This window comes from Hemicordylus capensis, chromosome 1, assembly GCF_027244095.1.
Source record: "Hemicordylus capensis ecotype Gifberg chromosome 1, rHemCap1.1.pri, whole genome shotgun sequence".
Lineage (NCBI taxonomy): Eukaryota > Metazoa > Chordata > Lepidosauria > Squamata > Cordylidae > Hemicordylus > Hemicordylus capensis.
Genome location: NC_069657.1, coordinates 370966952 through 370988577, shown reverse-complemented (window position 1 = coordinate 370988577; position 21626 = coordinate 370966952). Strand labels below are relative to the sequence as shown.

Below are 21626 nucleotides of genomic sequence, written 5' to 3'. Positions count from 1 at the left end.
TTTAGGGCATCAGGAAAATTTTCAAAGTAAAATTTTCTGATGACATTTTAACTCGAATTATATGAAGATGAGAAAACTATTTGTATGGGGAACTTTTAAAAAAAATGTTCCACTTCAGATTTTTCTAGAAAACTCACATCTCTGAGGGGTTTCCAAAAAGAGGGAATGCCTCTAAGATGGGCCTCTGAGAGCAATGAAACACACAAGAGGATCCTGTAAGATCGCAAGCAGATTCATGTGGGGGGCAGGCAGCCCTTCAAGTACCTGGTCCCAAGCTATTTAGGCCTTTAAAGGTCATAACCAGCACCTTGAATCACACCTGGAAGCAAACTGACAACTGATGCAGCTGTGCCAGAAGCAGTGTGCAAAGTCCTGTGCCTGTCAAAATTCTCTAGTGGCTACATTTTGCATCAACTATAGCTTCTGAAGAAACTTCAAAGACATGCCCAAGTAGAGCACATTAAAGCAACCTAATCAAGACACAACTAAGGCACAGGTAGCCAAAATCATGTCTGAGACAGAAACAGACAGCTGACATACCAGCCCAAAGGCAGGCAAAGGCTCCATTGGCCACAATAATCATAACCACCTAGGGACAAATCTGGGTCCAGGAGAATTTCCACACTGTAAATCTGTTCAGGGGCATAACAAGGTTGGAGTGGGCCCAGAGACGAGATTTCAAAATGGGCCCCTCACTGCCTTATTCTCCTTCTCCTGGCCCGATGTCTCTGCTAACTATCCCAACTAGTTACAAGATGTAAATAAAAGCAGAACCAACTAATACAACAGAATCAATGAAGAACTTTAATCACTGCACATATATTTTTATGGAGTTGTATTGTATTTTGACTTTTGTAAACCAACTAATAATAATAAATACTAATAATCTCTCACTGCTTGGCATTAACTGCAAGCCTACTATTTATAAGAACATTGTAACTCTATTTTAGGACTGAGAAGTCACCTTAGGGCTGCACCCAAACACTTCTTCTCATAGTAAAATTTAGTAGGACCTACACCCGTGTAAAACCTACTCAAGGAATGGTAATGAAGTAATGATAAAGCACTACCTTTCTCAAGGCTTCATTTCAAGATAAGGATATTGCTGTCCTTCCAAAGGTTAGCAGCTCTCTCTCTCTCTATTCCCCTCTCCATTCCACCTCCTCAACCACGCCAAGTGGAAAAGTTTACTTTTGGGGACAGAGGCATTGTGTCAGCTGCCTCACCTTTGAGGAACTGAGGCTCCAGCTGCTCAAAGGCAGCAGCAGAAGAGAAGCCTCTGCTGTTGTTGTGGCTCCTAAGTTGTGCTGCTGCTGCCCAACAGGGGCTGCGCTGCTGCCTTCTTCCGCGCCACCACGCACATAGGATGGAAGTGAGCACACGAAGGAGAAAAGAGAAAGCTGAGGGCTTTGGGACCCAGCAACCAGCCTGACTGGCAAAAAGAGCCTGATTTTTATGCCCTTTCAGTGTAATTTTAATTTAATGTTTGGGCTGCGTTGTTTTCATCCACATATACTTGTTTGTTGCTTTGAGCAGTCCTTCAGAAAAGTGGGGTGGGGGCAAAATGTTGAAAAAAAATATAAACAAACAAGCCTACGATGGTTAGAAAGTGCATTCAGATCAAAACTGGTGTTTCCCCCCTCCTTTCTGTGTCACATTGCCAACATGCATATGTGTGCATACAAATATCATCCGATCAAATGTGCGTCTAATGGGTCGGGTATACTAAAAAGCCTTTAACCCGAGAACAAATTCAGCATTTCTGTTCAATGAGCACACTTGGATTAGCCATAACAATCCAGAAGCCTTCATTATGATCTATAATACATTGCGTTAAATGTTAATGGCACTGGCATGCCCTGTTCAAAAAAAAAGTAACACATGTGGGAGTCCATTGCCAGAAGCAAATGCCCTTATTAAAGGCAAAGGCACAGAGCTCCTTTGGACTTGGCACTAACAGGAGCCAAGTTGCACCCTGGAGTACCCTTTTCTAGCAGCGCCTTAGTTTACTGGCTTCGCCTCGACTGGGTGTGCGCGGGATAGCCTCCCATTTCCTTTGCTCCATTACCTGTGTGTGATAGAACAGCTACTCCCTCTCTTTGCTGCTGCTGCCACCCCGCCCCCCACAGATTGCTAAAGGAGTGAAATTCTCTGGCGATGGTTGTTGCCGACTTGTCCTCTTGTCCTCCCACTCTGACTAATGAGGCTGTCCCTAGCACGAGATGATGAAAAGGAGAGAACGGAGAGAAGGAGGCAGAGCTGCGGCTTCCTTCTGCTGCTCTGGGGACTCCTTTTTTCCCTCTTCAGCAGCGTCACATGCCAAAAAGCATCCTGGCATGTTCTGCCAGGGCCACCCTGGCTCGTCCTCATAGAGGCGCAAGGAAGCTCTTGATTTGATTGGGAGAGCTTTGTCCCTTCACGCTGCTTGTGTCCCCTTGCTGGCCAACGCTTCCCTCCTCTTCGTTTGCCCACCAGCAGCCACAGCAGTGCAGCAGAGTCTTGCCATTTGATGGCAGCAGCCTATGTCTGCAGAGCAGAAGCGAGGGGCCTCCTGGGGGGCCCCTTGAAGCAGCCGGGAGACAACTGTCTCCCACTGCCTAATGAACGGTGAGCCCCTGAATCTGTTCCTTCAAAGGGAATGTAACCCCATCTAAGACAGGTTGACATACCACCTGACATTATCAGCTAGCATTATTAGAGTATGAAAAGTAGTAACGACTGACTTCCTAACAATAAGTGGTTGTTTTCATTAAATTTATGTTCTTATGCTTTCTCCAAAGAGCATCTAAATTGAGATTTTTGTATGTATTTATATATTTAGGCTATTGAATCAGTTCAAAGGAAGATCAATTTAGTTTTAGTTGGTTGACAGTCCCAGTTATCAAACAAATATATTCAGAACTGCGGTATTACATCCAATATTGAATTCTATCCGTAAGTCATCAACTTAAGAACACTTTTCTAAATGGTAACGAAGTTGAAGATCTAAAGTTCTATCCATTCAGTTTGTATAGATGTAACGTATTTTAGTAAAATTTTCTAATATCTCAGTTTCTTAAGTGTGAAAAAAACTTTGTTCTGCTCAAAAGGGCTTTGTGTGCCCTCACCCCCTGCAACCCTCCACAGTATTCAAGTAACCTTTCCATCTGGTACAACAGAATCTTAATTTAATATACCGACTGAACAACAAATTTGTGTTTTGAAATTACTTTTTCTTCTGCATGTCAAACCCATCTGCTTAATTTTAGCAAGATTTCATTGAAGAATTGCAAAACATGGCATTTAACTCTGTGTAAAAAGCTTTTATTTTCATAAAATGAATGTCACATGCATGTGGGGAATGAAATCCTATTTCCAAATCAGTCATTTAAGCTGTGTAAGGATGCAGTGTACCTATGAATTTTTTTGCCATGGAAAATTAGCTATAGTCAATGTAATTTGCAGTGTGCTCACATTTCAACAGGGATACCTTCAAAGAGTCCCATTAATTATTTCTATTTCAGGTTTCAGTATCTAACAGACCAATTTGTAGACATATTTAGAAATACCTCACCAAAATTGAATTTTGAACAACTACAAAATCAAATTATTCATATGCTGGAGAAATAATATGATCATAATTATGAGTAAGAATATTTGGAGTTGGTGTACTTTCCTAGGAACCTGATTTTGGGGGGTGGGGTGGGCGGGCGAGAGAACATGCTCTTTGAACTCCACAGCAACCTAGGTTCCAGTTGCTAATGGGCATCTTGATTATTCCATTCCGGAACACAATGCAAAAAGGAACTTTAGCTACGCACAAGGGCTTTGACAAACCCAGCAACCGAGCAAAATACAGATCTTTGAACACCAGCCATCCATGCCATATTGCAAATTGCCTTTGGTCAAACAGGTTGCACAAAGCAAAGGAGTAGATCTTAATCTTTTTTTAAAAAAGCCAAAAGCCTCATGCAGTCTTCAGTTTGTTGCCAAAGGCCTCAATTTTTTTTTTTTGCAGTTTTCAATACTACTGTTACATAATGTAACCCTCATTATTCACGAGTTCTCCTTTTGCAGTTTCACATATCCACAGTTGGATCATTGGGACCTGGTTTCTTTATTCGCAGGGTGAAAATAGGGCTTTTTCCTGCCTATCCATGGTTCCTGAGTGGCTGGAAATGACTTCTGACGTCATTTCCTGGGGCCATTCTGTAGTATGAAGCCATTTTGTGGTTCTTTTCGGCAAACTGCCCTCTAGAAATGTGCATGAACCGGTTCGCAGGCCATCTTAGAGGCCTGCGAACTGGTTCGCTGGTCTGATGGACCGTCGCCGGGGGAGGGGTGTTGCTTTAAGGGTGGGGGGTTGTACTTAGCCCTCCCGTCGCTCCATTTTCAAGTAAAATCTTCGGGGCGGCAGCAGTCCTCCCTGCCGCCCCTGCCCCCTTGTTGCCTGCTAAAAGTGGAAGTAACTTCCGCGCATGCACCCACCTCCGCGAGCATCAAACATGTCATTGTGATGTGCACGACGCGCACGTGTGGCAGCGGCGGGCGCATGCATGGAAGTTAATTCCGCTTTTAGCAGGCAACAAGGGGGCAGGGGTGGCAGGGAGGACCGCTGCCGCCCCCAAGATTTTCTTTGAAAATGGAGCGCTGGAGGAGAAAAGCGGCGGGAGGGATAAGTACAACTCCCCCCGCCCTTAAAGCAACACACACCCCTGGCGTTGGATGGCGCCTCTGCAGTCCGTGCACATCCCTACCGCCCTCCCAAACCTCACCAACCAATGAAAATCAGAGGATTTGGGCATTTGGGGTACACTGCTGGAGAGCAAAATATTGTGCCTATTTCTGCTGATTTTCAGCACACTTCAGTGTGCTTAGCAATCTAACCCCCCAATCTCCACAGGGTTTTGGTCTCTTTACTAACAGAAATAGAAGGGAACAGAATCCTCGTGGATGAAGAGGGAGCATTCTCCTTTTTCCAAACAGGAGAACTGTTACTTTTGAAAAAGCAAGCTATGTTTAACTCCTTTTGATGTCTTTTTCGACATTACAGTGCATTATTATGTTGACACAGCCTTCCATGAGGTTTTAGAATACACATACATACAAAAGTACTACACTTCAAAGTCTCTTTTACATGCATGTAATCCGATACTCATGGAAGGTACTTTGGTTCTTCAATTTAACACATCTCAAAACACAGGTATATCAATAGGTTTACTTACTGCAGGTACCAATAATTTTTTTACTTCCTCCACAGCCCTCTTCAGTTTGATTTCTGCTCTGTTTTGAGCATCTTCCACAGTGATTAGTACATGCAAGTCTTCATTCAGATGTTCCCAGTTGGGCTTGCCTCTGTTTTGCTCTTCCTGGAAAAACATAAAACTCATTTAATGCATGTTAGCTCAACAGTAGCAAGTTAAAGCAATATATTATACTGGCACAATTGTGCCAGTAGAGTTAAGCTGGAGACTGTTTTCACTCTATTAAGCTGTGTTTTCAACAAGTGGAGAATCTCCCCCCCCCACCCAAACAATCCACCATTATAAGCCCAGAACATCCTATTGCCTTGGTCCTTCATTTGCATATTGGGCTAGGGAGGGATAAATCCAGGCAGAAATTTAACAGGTGCAGCTTCCCTAATCATTTCCTAGAGATGTCCTTAATGAATTTCTGTCTGATGCATCTCTGATCAAGGCAAGGTGTGGGTGCATGGAGCCTCATTTCTAAAGCCATCATTACACATCAGACTGTACACAGTCTTTACAGCTTATATGTTGCGAAAATTAAGATGGGCACCTTAATCTGAAATTTCTATTCTTTTTAGGAAATGAGTGAAAAATACATGGAAGCAGGCATGGCACTCCCAATCTCCTAACCATAGGAACAAGACTTCTTTCTTCAGAAGACATTTCAGTATATCACTATCACTCTGAATCGCAAGAGGTCTGATAACAAATGAGCAACATTGCTTCTGCACTGGTCCAGCTGCAATTATAAATTAACATAATTATCTGATTATACTGCTAATACTGTCTAGAATAAGTGCATAAAATAATTCTGTGCAAACAGCTCACATATTCCATGCTTGAGACATTACTACAAACTAGCTGGGCTGGGTGCAGAACATCTGCACCTCTGACGGCCCACCTGGGCCGCTCCCCCCCCCCCCACGGTTTCTGACCGGCCCACCTGCCACCTCCTCATTCCGGCAGCCGGCCCTGCCCACAGCCTCCTCCTCATGCTGGCGGCTGTGTCTGAGGTCAGGACTTTAGATTCTGCAGAAGCAGATACCACATGCTCCGATAGTCCCGATGAGGCGATCTTTACTGACCGTTTCCAAGACAAGGCTTCCGATGACCGGAGAGCCAGTTGCCACAGGGCTGCTCGCACGTGAGAAGCCTATTTTTGCAAGTCTGTTTCATGAACTTCTGGCAGTGAAGATAGGTCTTAACAACGTGGGATTCCCCCAGGCACAATAGACAGTCAGTATGAGTATCGGGGAAAGAGATCTTAGATCTACAATGACTGCATTTCTTAAAGTTTGACATGCCCGTCATGCACACCAAAGGCCGGCTGGCCACCACGCTCTGTCCCAGCCAGGATCGGAGCTACAAAATGGGAGTGGGAGGGGATGGGGGACTGCAAAACTAAATTTATGGCAACAGTTACTCCTTTCCTCCTCACCGTGTAGAAGGCCCAGTTGGAGGCCTGCACTTTCACTGGCAAACCTTCCATGGGACCTGCCAAGGAGGAGGAAGAGGCCTCTGCCAAGGAGGAGAAGGGGGAAGCACTGCCACGCCACTAGTGGGAGGATGGGGGCAGAGCACAGCCTCCTCTGGCTTCACCACCGAGACCAGGCCCAGCATGGTCCTGCAGCCCACTCTGCTCTAGCCTGTTCATGTGTGCTCTCGCTCCTTCCCCCAGCAGCAGCAAGAGAGCTCCCCTGAGCTCCCCCCTCCCCAGCACTCCAATCACCGGCAAGGCTCTTGCCACCCGCCCTTCCACCTGCGCCCACTCCCTGGCAAATCAGCGGGCCGGAATCATGTCAGGGATGCTGCCCTCTCTCCCCTAAGCTGCCACATGTCCCGCTTTAGAGGAGCCACCCCTTCCCCTCAGAGCCAGCGTGCAAGACAGAAGGTGGTTGCGAGAAGGTGATGATACAGAAGGCTCTCCTTGGCGGTACATGTTTTCATTGGTTGTGGCTAGGTTGCAGTTGCAGTGGAGGCAGGGCTTGTCATGTACCAGTAGTCTTGCCATGTACCACGCTAGCGTTTTATATAGATAGATAGACTAGGTGCTTTCATCACCACTGAAGGCTTCAAAAATGACCCTGAGAGAGGTATACTTCTACTGTACATATGTTTCTGCCATATTTATCTGAATATCTGGACTTTGTGCCTCTCTGTTTACTTGTTGTTGATGGAAACATAATTTTTATATTAGGATAACTTTCAATAATTCTGTGTAATTAAAATGTTTTAACCATGATCTTCATGATTTAACCTTTTAGTTAAGGGAATACAAGTGTGTCCTACAGCAACATGTCACAGTACTGTAAATCCTAGGCTTGATAAAAATCAATTTTAAAAAAATCAAAATTAAACTTTTTTGATTTAACTCTGATTTTTTTATTTAAATTGATTTTTTTCTTTTAAAACTCATAAAGAACCTAGTGAAATCGTGAATATAATTATGATTAATTATATTCTATGAACATGTGAACAGCAGTATATGGGGATGAGAGATAACAGACCTAATTGGTCCTAATCTGCAGGTGGTGTACATTCAGTGCACACACACAGTCAAGCCCTTGCTCCCCCACCCCCAAGTGCTAAGACAAAGAAGGTCAATGACTGAATAGAGGATATGGTGGAATGGAGTTGATCTGAGCGAGGAGGCGTTTATGAATAAATAAATAAATAAACAATGTATCTATGTATATATTAATAGCTCTCATTTTTGTATTTTAATTGTGCAATGTCTGAGTACTCTTTATTACAGACACAGACCAGCACAGTTTACAAACAGAAGCCCAACCAAAAAAACCTATATAACCTTTAGTAGTTAAGCATGTAGTTAAGCATAAAGATCAGTTAACAATGATTCTTAATGAACTCCTGGTGAATTCTACTGGCTATTACACAGAACTTATACACATTATAAGATCTCAAGTCATTCTGTTCAGTTAAAAGATAATGAAGATAAAAAGAATGTGTACAACCTGGATGACTTCTAATAAAAGGGATTATATGTTTATGCTGTATATCCTGGTAAAATTGACAATAAAGGAGCACATGAGCCATTGTTTCAATATCCCCCAATTTTCAGAAACAAGTATGTTCTTTGTAGGGGATTTTTTGATATCTCCCTTCCAGGACTACTGTTTGCAAGGCACTGCATCGTGCTGGTGTCCAGGTGGTATTTTGGCGGTTATCTGGTTTAGGTACCTGTCAGGGTAACTGTGTATTGTTTTAACTATATTGTAAGCCGCTTTGAGATTATTTTAGTGAAGAGCGGTACATAAATTGAATAAATAAATACAGTGGTCCCTCGACTTACAAAGTACTCGACATCCGAAGATTTCGACATACAAACGACAAAAAATACCGGAAGTCGTTGCCGGTTTAGATGTGGCTTCCTCGAACTACGAATTTTTAGATGCGGTTTCCTCGACTTACGAGTGTTTCCGGACCTCCGTGGATGTGCTTTTCGACTTACGAAAATTCCGACCTATGAACGTGCGTTCGGAACGGATTATCTTCGTAAGTCGAGGGACCACTGTAATCAATCTATAGAATTCTCTGCCAAGGGATGTGGTGATGGCCACCAGCTTGGATGGCTTAAAAACGGGGTTAGACAAATTCATGGAGGACAGGTCTATCAACAGATATTAGTCTGGTGGCTATAGGGCAACTCCAGCCTCAGAGGCAAGATGCCTCTAAATACCAATTGCAGGAAAGCAAAAACAAGAGAGGGAGGGCATGCCATCATCTCTTGCCTGTGGGCTTTTCAAGGGCATCTGGTGGACCACTGTATGAAAAAGAGTTTTTATTTTATATATTTTATATATTTTATTAATATAAGCCGTTCTGAGCAGTATATTACTGGAGGGCCAGGTATAGATATTTTATAAATAAACAAATAAATAAATAATGAAGTATCTGGAAGCCACGAGGAGAACTGCTAGCCAAGGCATTGCTTCCCCTCCTCCTACAGCCCCCCATGCAGTTGCCAAAGGTTCCTCAAACTTTGGCAATGGCTTTTCAGAGGAAGGGCTTGGGAAGCTTCACATATAAGGAGGGAGTGGGGAAGGTGCTTTGAACCAGCACCTGTGACATTCCACAAGACCTTTGAACAGGTCCAGTGACCAGAGAACTGGCATGGCATAGTGGTTGCGTGTGCAAGCTGGCAAGTCTACAGAGCCTACCTTTGCTCAATGAGTGTGGAGGGGAATTAAGCATCCTGATTAGGCATCCTGTCCACAAACCACATTTTGAGTATTTGTACCCACTACTGGACTCCCAAGATTGGGATTCTGTCAGTATACTATCCATCCCACTGCCTAACACACTCTCGCCTGAGCTGATGGAGGTTATCTCAGATGTGGTGCTGACTCCACGCCCAACATCCACGCTGAGGCTGCCTTAAAAGGAACCACTCTGGAATCCATGGCTTCCATGACAGTCATGGTCTTGTCTCAGATTGCGACCAGCCCAATGCATTTAGCTGGTCATGCAATTGATGTGGTGTTCTAGACATGGAAACAGTGTTCCCTCTAAGGCGTCCCTGTGTCTGTGCACTCACAAAGGTTTTGATGTCCACTCAGATAATTTTAGATCCTGCTCAGATTGAATCAGGAAGGTCCCACTCTGAATGCATGTGCACACACAGTGCCTTGATTCTGCCACACAGAACAAAACTTATTCCGTAAACAGAAGAAAAAAATGGGGTGGGAAATTAGAGTATACTACAAGGAAGAGGAAGATCTGTGGATGTGGGAACCTGAAATAACCCCATTTTCATGAACATATCACCAACTAGATAGGTCTGGCCTTGTGACTACTCATGCCCTCTGTAGGGGTGGAAGACTAGTTGAGATTGTCCATTCCAGAAGATTTATGGACCTGAATGGATTCTTAGTTTCTTGAAAGGTTTCATTCTATGCCTGAAAGACCAGGTTTTAAAGCTGGGGATACTCCTAGCATCCTTGGGGGCATCGCCCTGAGCTCCATGCCCATCCCTAGCATTCCACCAGCAGCAGTGCAGTTTCCAGGCTGGAATATCCCTGTTCACTACAAGTACTGCAGTGCAGCTCCTGCCAAGCAGCTCCATTCCTGACACAACAGGGCCTTCATTTGCTGTACATAGTGCAGCTCCAGATGGGCTACCCTTCTCTCTGGTTTGCCCTTAGAAGCGACAGCCCAGTTGGAGCCACCACTGTGTGCAACCAAGCAGAGTACACCACAGGGCCCGGCTAGGTCTGGCACAGCTGCTGCAGCAGGAGCTGTGCTCCAGGAGCTGGCAATGATGGAGCAAATCCAGGTTATCTCCCTGTTGCTGCCTCTTCACCAAGTCCCTGCATCTCAGTGTTGCTGTCTGGACCCCACACACCCCAAGAGGTGGCCCTGTCTCTTAGGCGCAACATTGTCCCTGGATGTTCAGGAGCCTTGCCAGGAGTGCCATCTACGAGTCTTGGCTAGTGTGCCAGTTACTGAAACAGTCAAATCTGACCACAATTATCCATGTTTTTCATCCAAACAGGATTACTGTAATGCACTTTATTAAACTAGAAACCATTCGGAAGCTTTGACTGGTTCAGAATATCACAGTGGGGTAAATCAACAGAAGCATATTACAAACATTTTGCTCCAGCTTCACTGGCTGCCAAGTAGCTTTTGAGCACAATTCAAAGTGCTGGCTTTAATCTAAGGCCTTTTGAGACCAGACACCAAGTTAACTTAAGGACTGCCTACTCTTATCAACCTGCCCAGAACCCGAGGCCCTGCTCTCTGGCCTGCCATTAGCAGAAATCTGTTTGATGAGTACAAGAGACATGGCCTTCTTGGAAGTAGTCAACCAACCAATCAATCATCTTTATTATAGTCCAAGAGCAGCATAAGACCCGCTGTGTACCTGTCACAGCTAGAAATCCGAAGCCATTATCTTGTTATAGTGTTCCTATTTAGATGCCTTATATACCCTCTTTTAGCCACTGCTTTTCGTATCCTATATATTTCACATTTGATATGTTCATAATTTTTAAAATATAGCTATCTATTAGATATTAGATCAGTATTAGATATTAGATAATATCTATTAATATCTGTCTTTTAGATATTAGAAAGGTATCTATCTCATAGATACCCTTTAAGGATAACAGCTTTATAGTATTCAATCAATCAATATTTTTAGTATGCTCAGCCACAGGACAATGCATATAAACAAAATACAGTAATATCAAATACATACAGTTAAAACAAGTGCCTTGAAAAAGGCGACAAGTCTTAAAATCCATAAAATCAACATTCCTGGTTGCTTAAAATAAAAGAGGTTCATAACTTTCTAGCTGCCACAGCAAATAAGGCAACAGAGTAAGTTACATGTGGAAAATTATCACGCAATAATTCCTCAAAAAATGTATCGTAAGATGATTTATCAGGAAACTGTTGAAAAAAAGGTACCAGAAATTTCTTCCGTGGTTCTGTATACAGAGGACAGAACAGCAAATAATGGATAATATCTTCAATCTGATCACAACCATAAATACATGTTTGTTCAGCCAGTGGTATACCCATATATCTCCCAATTTTGCACAAGGCATCATCTGAAATCGAAGTTCTGAGAAAGCTCTGCATATCAGAGCGTAGGTTCGAGGAAGAAAATAGGATGCCTCAGAATGGTTCCTCTTTATTCTGGGGAACCAAACTGAGAAACATGAGCAGTTGATTATTGCCATATATCCTGCGGTGTCCTACTCAAAAACCCAATTCCTCAGCGTCACACCCTGGCAGTTGTCCAAGAAATCATCCATTATATTGTATTTTCTTAGCAGACCCTCACAATGCTGTGCCCAACCTCCTTCCTTTAATTGTTCAAGCCAAAACATCACTGCGAGGCTTGTATCAGCCAATAGTGAAGGAAAGATAAATAACTTTTAGCAGCAATGGAGGGTCTCTGCCCTAAGCTGGGTGACTGGAGTACCTGGAGGGAATCCTAGTAATTTTCTCAAGAAATTATTTGTTGTAATCTCTTAACTCTTCCTTTACTTTTTCTCCCCAGATTTCTGCTCCATATAACATTTGAGAGATGGTTTAAGAAACATAGATCTTCAGAAGGGGGTTCATCAATAGTCTCCCTCTAGAATAAAAGAAGCGTTACAGCTGTGCATTAGTTTTAGCACCTGCTAGCAAAGTGGACTATGTGATGTTTCCAATTAATATTAACATCAATATTTATCCCCCAATACTTAAAGGACTGCATTTGCTCCAGAATGTGTCCATCGAATAGCCATTTGAAGTTGTGGCCTTTTTCCAAAGACCATTACGTTAGATTTGGAGTAATTTATGGACAGTTTTTCCTCATTACAGAAACTGTCAAACTTAGGTAACGTTCTCTTTAAGCCTAGTCTATTTTGAGAAATCAAAATTAAGTCATCAGCATATAACAGGACTGCTACTTTTTGAGTTCTGAGGGTGTGAAGAAAGAAGGAGATATCATGCTTGTATGCTGTTACATATGTTTAAAAAAAAGGCCAATGTACAGCCCCATTTTACAACTCTAGTAAATTTAAATTTGTTCTATCAGAGTACCTTGAAGCCCAATTCTAACTAACATGGTATTGTCCTGATATAGCCCCTGAATTTATTTATTTATTTACATTTATATCCCGCTCTTCCTTCAAGGACCCCAGAGCGGTGTACTACATACTTGAGTTTCTCTTTCACAACAACCCTGTGAAGTAGGTTAGGCTGAGAGAGAAGTGACTGGCCCAGAGTCACCCAGCTAGTTTTATGGCTGAATGGGGATTTGAATTCGGGTCTCCCCGGTCCTAGTCCAGCACTCGAACCACTACACCACGCTGGCTCTTTTATATACCTCTGTTTTAGCCACCGCTTTTTGCATTTTATATATATCACATTTTATATGCTTATATTTTATATCCTCATAACAACCCTGTGAAGTAGGTTAGGCTGAGAGAGAAGTGACTGGCCCAGAGTCACCCAGCTAGTATCATGGCTGAATGGGGATTTGAACTCGGCTCTCCCTGGTCCTAGTCCTGTACTCTAACCACTACACCACACTGGCTCTCTGAATGAGCCATAAAATTCTTTTATCAATATTGGTTGTAGCTAATTTAAGCCACAACCAATCCCAGTCCACAACATCAAATGCTGCAGAAAAATAAAGGCTGTACATATATACTTATCTGAACCCTGAGTATATGTTGAAATTAAAAGATGTAAAACGTATATCTGGTTCAGTGTTCCTTCTAAGGCGTGTGCGTGCTCTCACAGAGTTTTTGATATCTGCTCAATTAATTTTAGATCCCGCTCAGGTTGAATCAGGAAGGTCCCACTCTGAATGCATGTGTGCACACACACACGGCCTTGATACTGCTGCCCAGAACAAAATTCATTCTGCACACAGATGAAAAAAATCAGAGAGAACACTGATCTGGTCTATGGTACATCTGCCTTTCCTAAAGCCAGCTTGCTCCTCATGGATAATGAAGTTTTCTTCCTCCCATATATGCAATTTATGGAGAAGATATCAAGCATACCAATCTATAGGTCACATCAAGGAGACTGATGGGTCTATAGTTCTTAGGGTCTGAAGGATCCCCTTTCTTATAAACTGGAATCACAATGCTAGATGACCATCCTGTAAGAAAGTTACCTGTGCTGTTTATTTGGGAGAATAATGTGGCTAGAACTGGAGCCCACCAGTCAACATCCAATGTAAATACCTCGGGAGATAGTATATCTTCCCTAGGAGCTTTCCCTGAACCAAGCATGGCAATTAAATCCTTAATTTCCATTATTTATTTTTATTTATTTATTTCTGCATTTTTATACCGCCTTTCGTTAAAATATAGCCCCAAGGCGGTTTACAAAAGTTAAAAACATACAATAAAAACACAATAAAAACAACATGCTAAGAGTATAAAAACAGGCATAAAACAATACAACAAATAAAAACACCCAGAAGCAGCAGTAAAAACGATTATGTAAAAGCCTGGGCAAAAAGCCAAGTCTTTACAAGCTTTCTAAAAGCCATGATGGAGTCTGAGGAACGAATGGCCACTGGGAGAGCATTCCAGAGTCTGGGGCAGCAACAGAGAAGCCCCTGTCCTGAGTGCACGACAGCCGGGCCTCTCTCATTGTCGGCACCCGGAGCAGGGCCCCCTCAGATGTCCTCGTCAAGCGGGCAGCAACCCTTGGGAGCAGGCGGCCCCTCAAATACCCCGGGCCCAAACCGTTTAGGGCTTTAAAGGTCAAAACCAGCACCTTGAATTAGACCCGGAAACGAACCGGTAGCCAGTGCAGCTCTTTCAAAATGGGGGTGATATGTTCCCAACGGGCAGCTCCGGATAAAACCCTCGCTGCCGCGTTTTGCACTAGCTGCAGTTTCCGGATATTCTTCAAGGGCAGCCCCACGTAGAGCGCGTTACAGTAATCCAGCCGTGACGTGACTGAGGAATGAGTAACCGTGGCCAGATCTGCCTTCTCGAGAAAGGGACGCAGCTGGCGCACCAGCCGAAGCCGTGCAAAGGCACCCCTGGCCACCGCCTCCACCTGAGCTTCCAAAAGCAGAGCCGGGTCCAGTAGTACCCCCAAGCTGCGTACTTGCTCCTTCAAGGGGAGTGCAACCCCATCCAGAACTGGTAAAATCTCCTCATCCCGATTGGCTCTCCTACTGGAGGCCACTCTGGTTATAGTGACTGGAGGCCACTCTGGTAAATTGTCATAGGGCTTCCTAGAATTATTATGTTGAAAGACTTCACCATTCCAAAGATACCACTGAAATAGGTGTGCCACATTGCAGGAGCAAATGGGGTAACTTTCTAGTATTATAATTTAGCTTTATACTATTAGAGAAGTAATTTTATATTAATATAGTTTTATGGTTCCATAATTTGTTTTTATAATCTTATTATTTTGAATCATGCTCTACTGTTCTATCTTATGCTGGTCTCGGACCGTAATAAAGATGATTTGATTTAGAACAGTAAAGCACGATTCAAAATAAAAACAAATTATGGGACCATAAAACTATATTACTTTAAAATTACTACTCTAATAGTATAAAGCTATATTATCTATATATATAATTCTCCTGGGTGTGCCAGGGAGAAATGCGTCCGGCAGCCCAGATGATTGGCTGAGCTATGGAGGCGCCTGATTGGCTGGCGCACCCAGGAAAGAGGACAATTGGCTGGCGGCGGGCCGGCTGAGGGGTGAAGATGTAAAAATATTATGGGACTTCCGACTACAAACAGACAAACATCTGCCACACAATACACCAGATATCACCGTAGTTGAGAAGAAAGAAAAACAAGTCAAAATAATTGACATAGCAATACCAGGGGATAGCAGAAAAGAAGAAAAAGAAATAGAAAAAAATCACAAAATACAAAGATCTACAAATTGAAATTGAAAGGCTGTGGCAGAAAAAGACCAAAATAATCCCAGTGGTAATTGGCACCCTAGGTGCAATCCCAAAAGACCTTGAAGAGCACCTCAACACCATAGGGGCCACAGGAATCACCACCAGCCAATTACATAAAGCAGCTTTACTGGGAACAGCCTATATTCTGCGACGATATCTAAAACTACAACAACAACATTGACAATAAAATCCAGCCATCCTAGGTCCTTGGAAAGGACTCGATGTCTGGATAAAACAAACCAGTCAATTACACCTGTCTGACTGTGTAAACAAGAAATAATAATAATAAAATAAGGCATCTAAATAGGAACATGAAAAAAGAAAAAAAAAAAAAGAGTCAGCTGTTTAAAACTACACAGAGCTGATAAAATGGAATGGCCTGGCAGTCACGACTCAGTGAATCCTACACACTGCCACGTAGAACCTGGCAGTATTATACGTGAAGGCCAGGTCTTCATCCGAAAGCAGCAACCGGGTATAGATATGGTTTGAGCAGCCAGGGTACATGCGAAGTAGTGGATACATAAGCTTGGCCTGGATGTCAAGGGGCAAAAGTAGACAGCATGTTCTGTGGTTTCTCACAGTCTCTGAGAGATTGGGATCTTTCTGTATTTGCCTTCCAATACAGCGGAAAGAATGGCATGCCAACCGGTGAGGTGTAAGCCTTTCTGTGGCTTGGGATTTCTAGCTGTGACAGGTATGCATAGGCAGATTTCCAAGGACTGAAGCCTTTCTGAGGACAGGAAGGATGGAACCTGCATAGGTCAGCCTGGTGCTCAGTGTCAGCTCTCAGAGGAGAGCTGGTCTTGTGGTAGCAAGCATGACTTGTCCCCGTAGCTGAGCAGGGTCTGCCCTGGTTGCATATGAATGGGAGACGATGTGTGAGCACTGCAAGATATTCCCCTCAGGGGATGAAGCCGCTCTGAGAAGAGCAGAAGGTTTCAAGTTCCCTCCCTGGCTTCTCCAAGATAGGGCTGAGAGAGAGTCCTGCCTGCAACCTTGGAGAAGCCACTGCCAGTCTGTGAAGACAATACTGAGCTAGATAGACCAATGGTCTGACTCCGTATATGGCAGCTCCCTATGTTCCTAGTGTACATTATCCTCTGTTTGATTACTGTTTTCACCTGGTCACAGTCCATAGCAAGCGGTTTGGGGGCGATAATTTAGTCCACCCAGGAACGATTATTTTGTCCACACAGCCCTCTTCCAGGAAGATTGAAAATTGTGCTGTAGGGTCAACGGGCCAAACCCCGAGGGTTGAGGAATAATTTAAGCCAGAGGTTAAGAATGGACAACCACACTCTGGCCTCAACCTTTATCATGCTCGTTTCCAAGCATAGTACAGCATTTGAGACACAGCGAGGTACTTGAGGGCCGCACTTAGAAATTTGGACTGCACCACTCCAAGGGGGCAAGATTGGAGGGGGACCCTGATTGGGCACCATAGAGGAGTTGCGCCAACGTCTTGGCCTCAAATAATTTGAGTGCTGTGGGTCCGTAATGGCCCCCTCTAGTCCATAGAAATTTGGCAGTTGTCCCACGGTTAAAGAACTCACTTATGAGGTAGAACTTAACAGCACAGTCGCTGCTTTTACAGAGAACGTAAAAATGTTTTGACTTCTTAGAACATTCTCTCTTTAAATTGTGTGTATTTATGTTCTTAGCTGCTGGCTTCAGTTTTATGGCTGCTTACATTTCTACCCGTGTTTATGAAAATGTTTTATGTATACGGTTTTACATATTTTACATACAGTATTTACTGAAAGCTGCTGTAAGTTTCAATGAAGAGCAAGACACACATTTATTAAGGTAAATAAAATACAGTTATGAACTCATGAGGTAGTTTCAATTCATTGAAACTAGGGGACACAAGTAAATGGCCTTGCTGGCAAGATATCCAAGTTTATAGTAAAAAGTTTTTGAAGTTTTACTAATTAATTGAAAATCAAAAGCCTGGCTCCACATGAGAGCATAGCTGCTACTTGGGAAATTATAAGAATTCCTTTATAATAATGCCACCGAGGAAGGCCCATTATAGGCCGAAACGTGTTTGGTTATATTAGAAAAGGACATTCCCTTTATATGACTGGCAATTGATGTCAACATCCCATAAGATACAGAATTCACAGTTTCATCTGATTTAAGGACAACTGGATTCTCCTTCAATTCATATTGGACTTCCACATACTTAGAGGGTTGACTTATGGAGGACTGACCAGCAAGTTCTGATATTCTTTGCATATTCATTTTGGGGATTTCAGCAGCAAGTCTGAATGTTAATTCTCATTTGTTGCTCTACATTTATGCTTTCTATTCTTACATGTTTTTTACCTTTTTATATATATTGTCCACATTAATGTGTTACTGAAGAATGTTTATTAAAAGTTTATCTTTATACTACCTTTTAATTCCAAGGTATTTGGAGGAATTCTATACTTCCACCATTTATAAATTTGATAGTTTTTAATGTTCCATGCATACTTTTAAAACTTAAGCTTTTAGATTGTTATATGGTGGTGGAATCTTTTTGGGTCCTTTCGTGGCCTTAAGCATGCCATTATTGCTCAGTCTATAGTCCTGTATGTGCAATAATGCTGCCTTAGCTTACAAGATTTTTTAAACTATCAAGTACATTATAAGGTACTTTATAAGTAGTTTGAACACTATGTATAAATATTTTTATTTTTAAGGAAACAGTTTAAATGTTAGAATTCTTAGGCATCGGCATCAAACCGGACATCCAATATTTTTCTAGCTCTGGTATTACAACTATTACTTATATACTGCTTTTCAACAAAAAAAAGTTCTCAAAGCAGTAGAAGTTACAAATCATCTCCAAAAGCTGCTCAATATACTAACTGCACAATATAGATTTTGCCCCTACAGGTGAATTGTATTATCTGCAGAGGTTCCATTCCCTCTGATTTTCCACAGATGATAACGCACTGAGTCTATAGGGATTGTGGGGCTAGGTTCCTGAAAAGCAACAAAGACACAAAACAGCAAAAAATGGCAGAAATGGGAGCCAAAAAGTCCCATACCTTGCTCTGCAGGTCTCCAACTGTCCAGCGATGCCCCCAAACTTTGGGAATTTTCCTCAAAAAATTGTGGTTAAATTATTATTTTATAGAAGAGGCACAAAATGGCGGCCAGAAATTACCTCGGAGATCATTTCCAGCTACCTAGGAATTGTGGATATGCCAGTACTAACTCTTTCTGTACCCGCGTATGCTGAGGTTAAGTGCCTCCTTTTTTCTGAAAGCAGATACACGGAACTGCAAATAGCAGTATTGCATATAGCAAGGCCCACCTGCTCTCTATTGATGAATTCAGAGCATGCTACAAATAATTAAGCAAACATTCTTGCCAAAATCACACAGGCAGTAAAAAGATGACCTTGATACATTACATAATAATAAACAGTTCCTCTATTAACCAAGTTGATTTCCTGCTTCTATTTCCTATATATACACAAACATGTACAAGCTGAAGTTATCTTTTCTTGCTACCCTGCACATAAGCACAACACTTTGCAGCTTTGGTTTCTACTGTTGCATTTTACCCTTAGGGGATGGAGCCGCTCTGGGAAGAGCGGAAGGTTCCGAGTTCCCTCCCTGGGATCTCCAAGATAGGGCTGAGAGAGATTCCTGCCTGCAACCTTGGAGAAACCGCTGCCAGTCTGTGTAGACAATATTGAGCGAGATGGACCTATGGTCTGACTCAGGATATGGCAGCTTCCTATGTTCCTATAATACTAGGTAAAACACGACACATCCTATTAGTGTGAATGTATAGTCATCCACACAAAGCAAAGCTGCAGCTAAAAATTCTATTAGTTTTATTCAGCACCACACACAGATGGCTTTATCATTGTTTAATATAGGTTTAACTGATGGCACACTTTACTTTAACTGAGCACTGTCACTGGAGAGGGAAAAAGTGCAAAGCCATTACTTTCTATATCAAACAAAGCAGGTAATTAACAGCTCTTCTGCCATAGTCCCTTATCATCAAAATACATAGCACTGCTAGCTTCTTCTCAGTGCCAGTTGCTCTGCTACAACAAAGCACAGCTGATGTTTCAGGGTCACATTCATTCTTTTATTACACACATACATGAATTTATTTTTCAAACACTTATAATTAAAAAAAGGTTCTAACTCTAAATATTCAGGCAGACCTGCATGTTAATGTGATATTTCCTCTATAAATATGATTGCTTTTCATTCTGTGGCTTCAAGTTGCTACAGTTCACTTAGTTTTGATTGCACAGCAATTAGACATGCAAATAATCCAAAAGTACATTTAAATTTTGTAGATTGCGTACAATCAACTCTATTCTTTTTCTTCTGTGCACACAAGATTCTCATTAGAAGACAATTGTGTCTCACAATCTGCCAGCAGCTGTTAACAGTGTATACCATATCTTAAGCATTTAATATTTAAGAGTATAATATACACAAGACAATTTACATTTTTATGAAATGTATCTGAAACCTCAGGTTTTAAAACACACATGAATTTGTTGCAGTGCTATGCAATGGGAGGTGAGGGGAATCAAAAGCCCTTTAAGATTCCAGTGAAATGCAAAGCATGTGAGATTACATAAATGTAATTTAGACTAAATACATAAATTTAAGCTCTTCATCAAACTAGCAATGCACCTACACTAAGAGTCTGAATGGGGTTCTCAAACTTTCTCATACTGTGACACACTAAAATAATACATAAAGCTGCATGACACACCTTGCCCCATGTTTAAAGTTACTGGCGGATATCCTGACTATATGATGTACAGACCAGAAACACAATGCGGAGGGCCAAACATGTTTCCAGTCTAGCAGAGCGCTCCTGGAGCACAGGCAAGCACTGAAACTTATCTGCACTCTTCCACAAGAGTAGAAGAGAACCCTGCTTTGAAAGCATGGCAAACCAGGGCAGACAGGGAGATGGGAGTTGAAAGCCATGTAAACCCTCCACTGCTCACAAAGCCAAGGGCAGCACAACAACGGCACTAATTTGGCTACTCATTAGATAAGCTCTAGGGAGAGTCTCCTGAGAGGAAGCTCTCCCCTGGCCCATCAGCCCAACAAATGCCACTGCTGGGCCTGCCCTGGGCTTTGTCAGCAATGGAGGAGCCAAGCCAAGGCTTCTGTCACCCATTATCCCAGACCATCTCAACACTTGTCTGGTAAGGCCTCTGCCCTCCAGACAGCTTGCTCCTGAGTTGCTTGGGACTGCGGGGTGGGGGTGGGCCTCTAGTTTTAGAACCCTGTTTCTAAAAGCATCCATTCCTGAAAGACAGCAACATTAAAACAGTATGGCATATACAGGTAACCTTCAGGCTTGACTAGTGCAATGCACTCTACATAGGACTACCTTTGTATGTTAATTGGTAACTCAGAGAGTACACTTTCCAAAGTCAGTCACATCTCTCAGTTACAAGTAGCCCAGTGGCAGAGAAAGCTAGGCAATGGCTCAAGCACAGAGGCTGCCACTCTGTGTCTCTCCCTACCTATTTCCCTCCCCCATCGCAGCCCATTTCTCTCCCTCCTGCCCCCGCCACCAGGGCAGAATTCCTCCTGCTTGCCGCAACCTCATTCCTCCCTCCGGATATGCAGGTCCACACTTTGCCCCCTGGCATCCTTGTGGCCAGTGCTGGGAAGGAAAGCCCAGCAGCCCCCTCACCCTCCTTCAGCCCATGGAGCACTTGCTTTGCTCCAACTGGATAAAAGACCTGCCAGCACAAAGCAAGCACTTTGCAGGCTGGAGAGGGTGAGGGGGATGCCCAGCTTTCTTTCCCTCCATGCCTGTCACCATGCATGATGTGGAGGGAAGCACAGCAGAGGGAGGAACAAGGTAGTGGTGGGGGAAATGTTGCCATGGCTGCAGCAGCAGGGGGAGGAGAGAAATGAGGACAATGGAGCAGGGTGGCAAGTGATAACCTAGGCCCTACGCCCAGCACAAAGATTCTC

At 43.0% G+C, this 21626-nt stretch overlaps 1 protein-coding gene across 8 annotated transcripts in view; it reads right to left on the bottom strand.

Moving 5' to 3' along the window:
- QKI (QKI, KH domain containing RNA binding) overlaps positions 1 to 21626 on the bottom strand; it is a 219823-nt gene that overhangs the window by 97033 nt on the left and 101164 nt on the right. For all 8 annotated transcript variants that reach the window (XR_008315984.1, XM_053295363.1, XM_053295371.1 and 5 more), the window contains exon 4: positions 5205 to 5348. Coding sequence is in view for 7 of the 8 variants with exons in the window: in XM_053295363.1 (XP_053151338.1) it covers positions 5205 to 5348 (144 nt within the window). In the remaining variant the exon portion in view is untranslated. The remainder of the gene's footprint in view (positions 1 to 5204; positions 5349 to 21626) is intronic.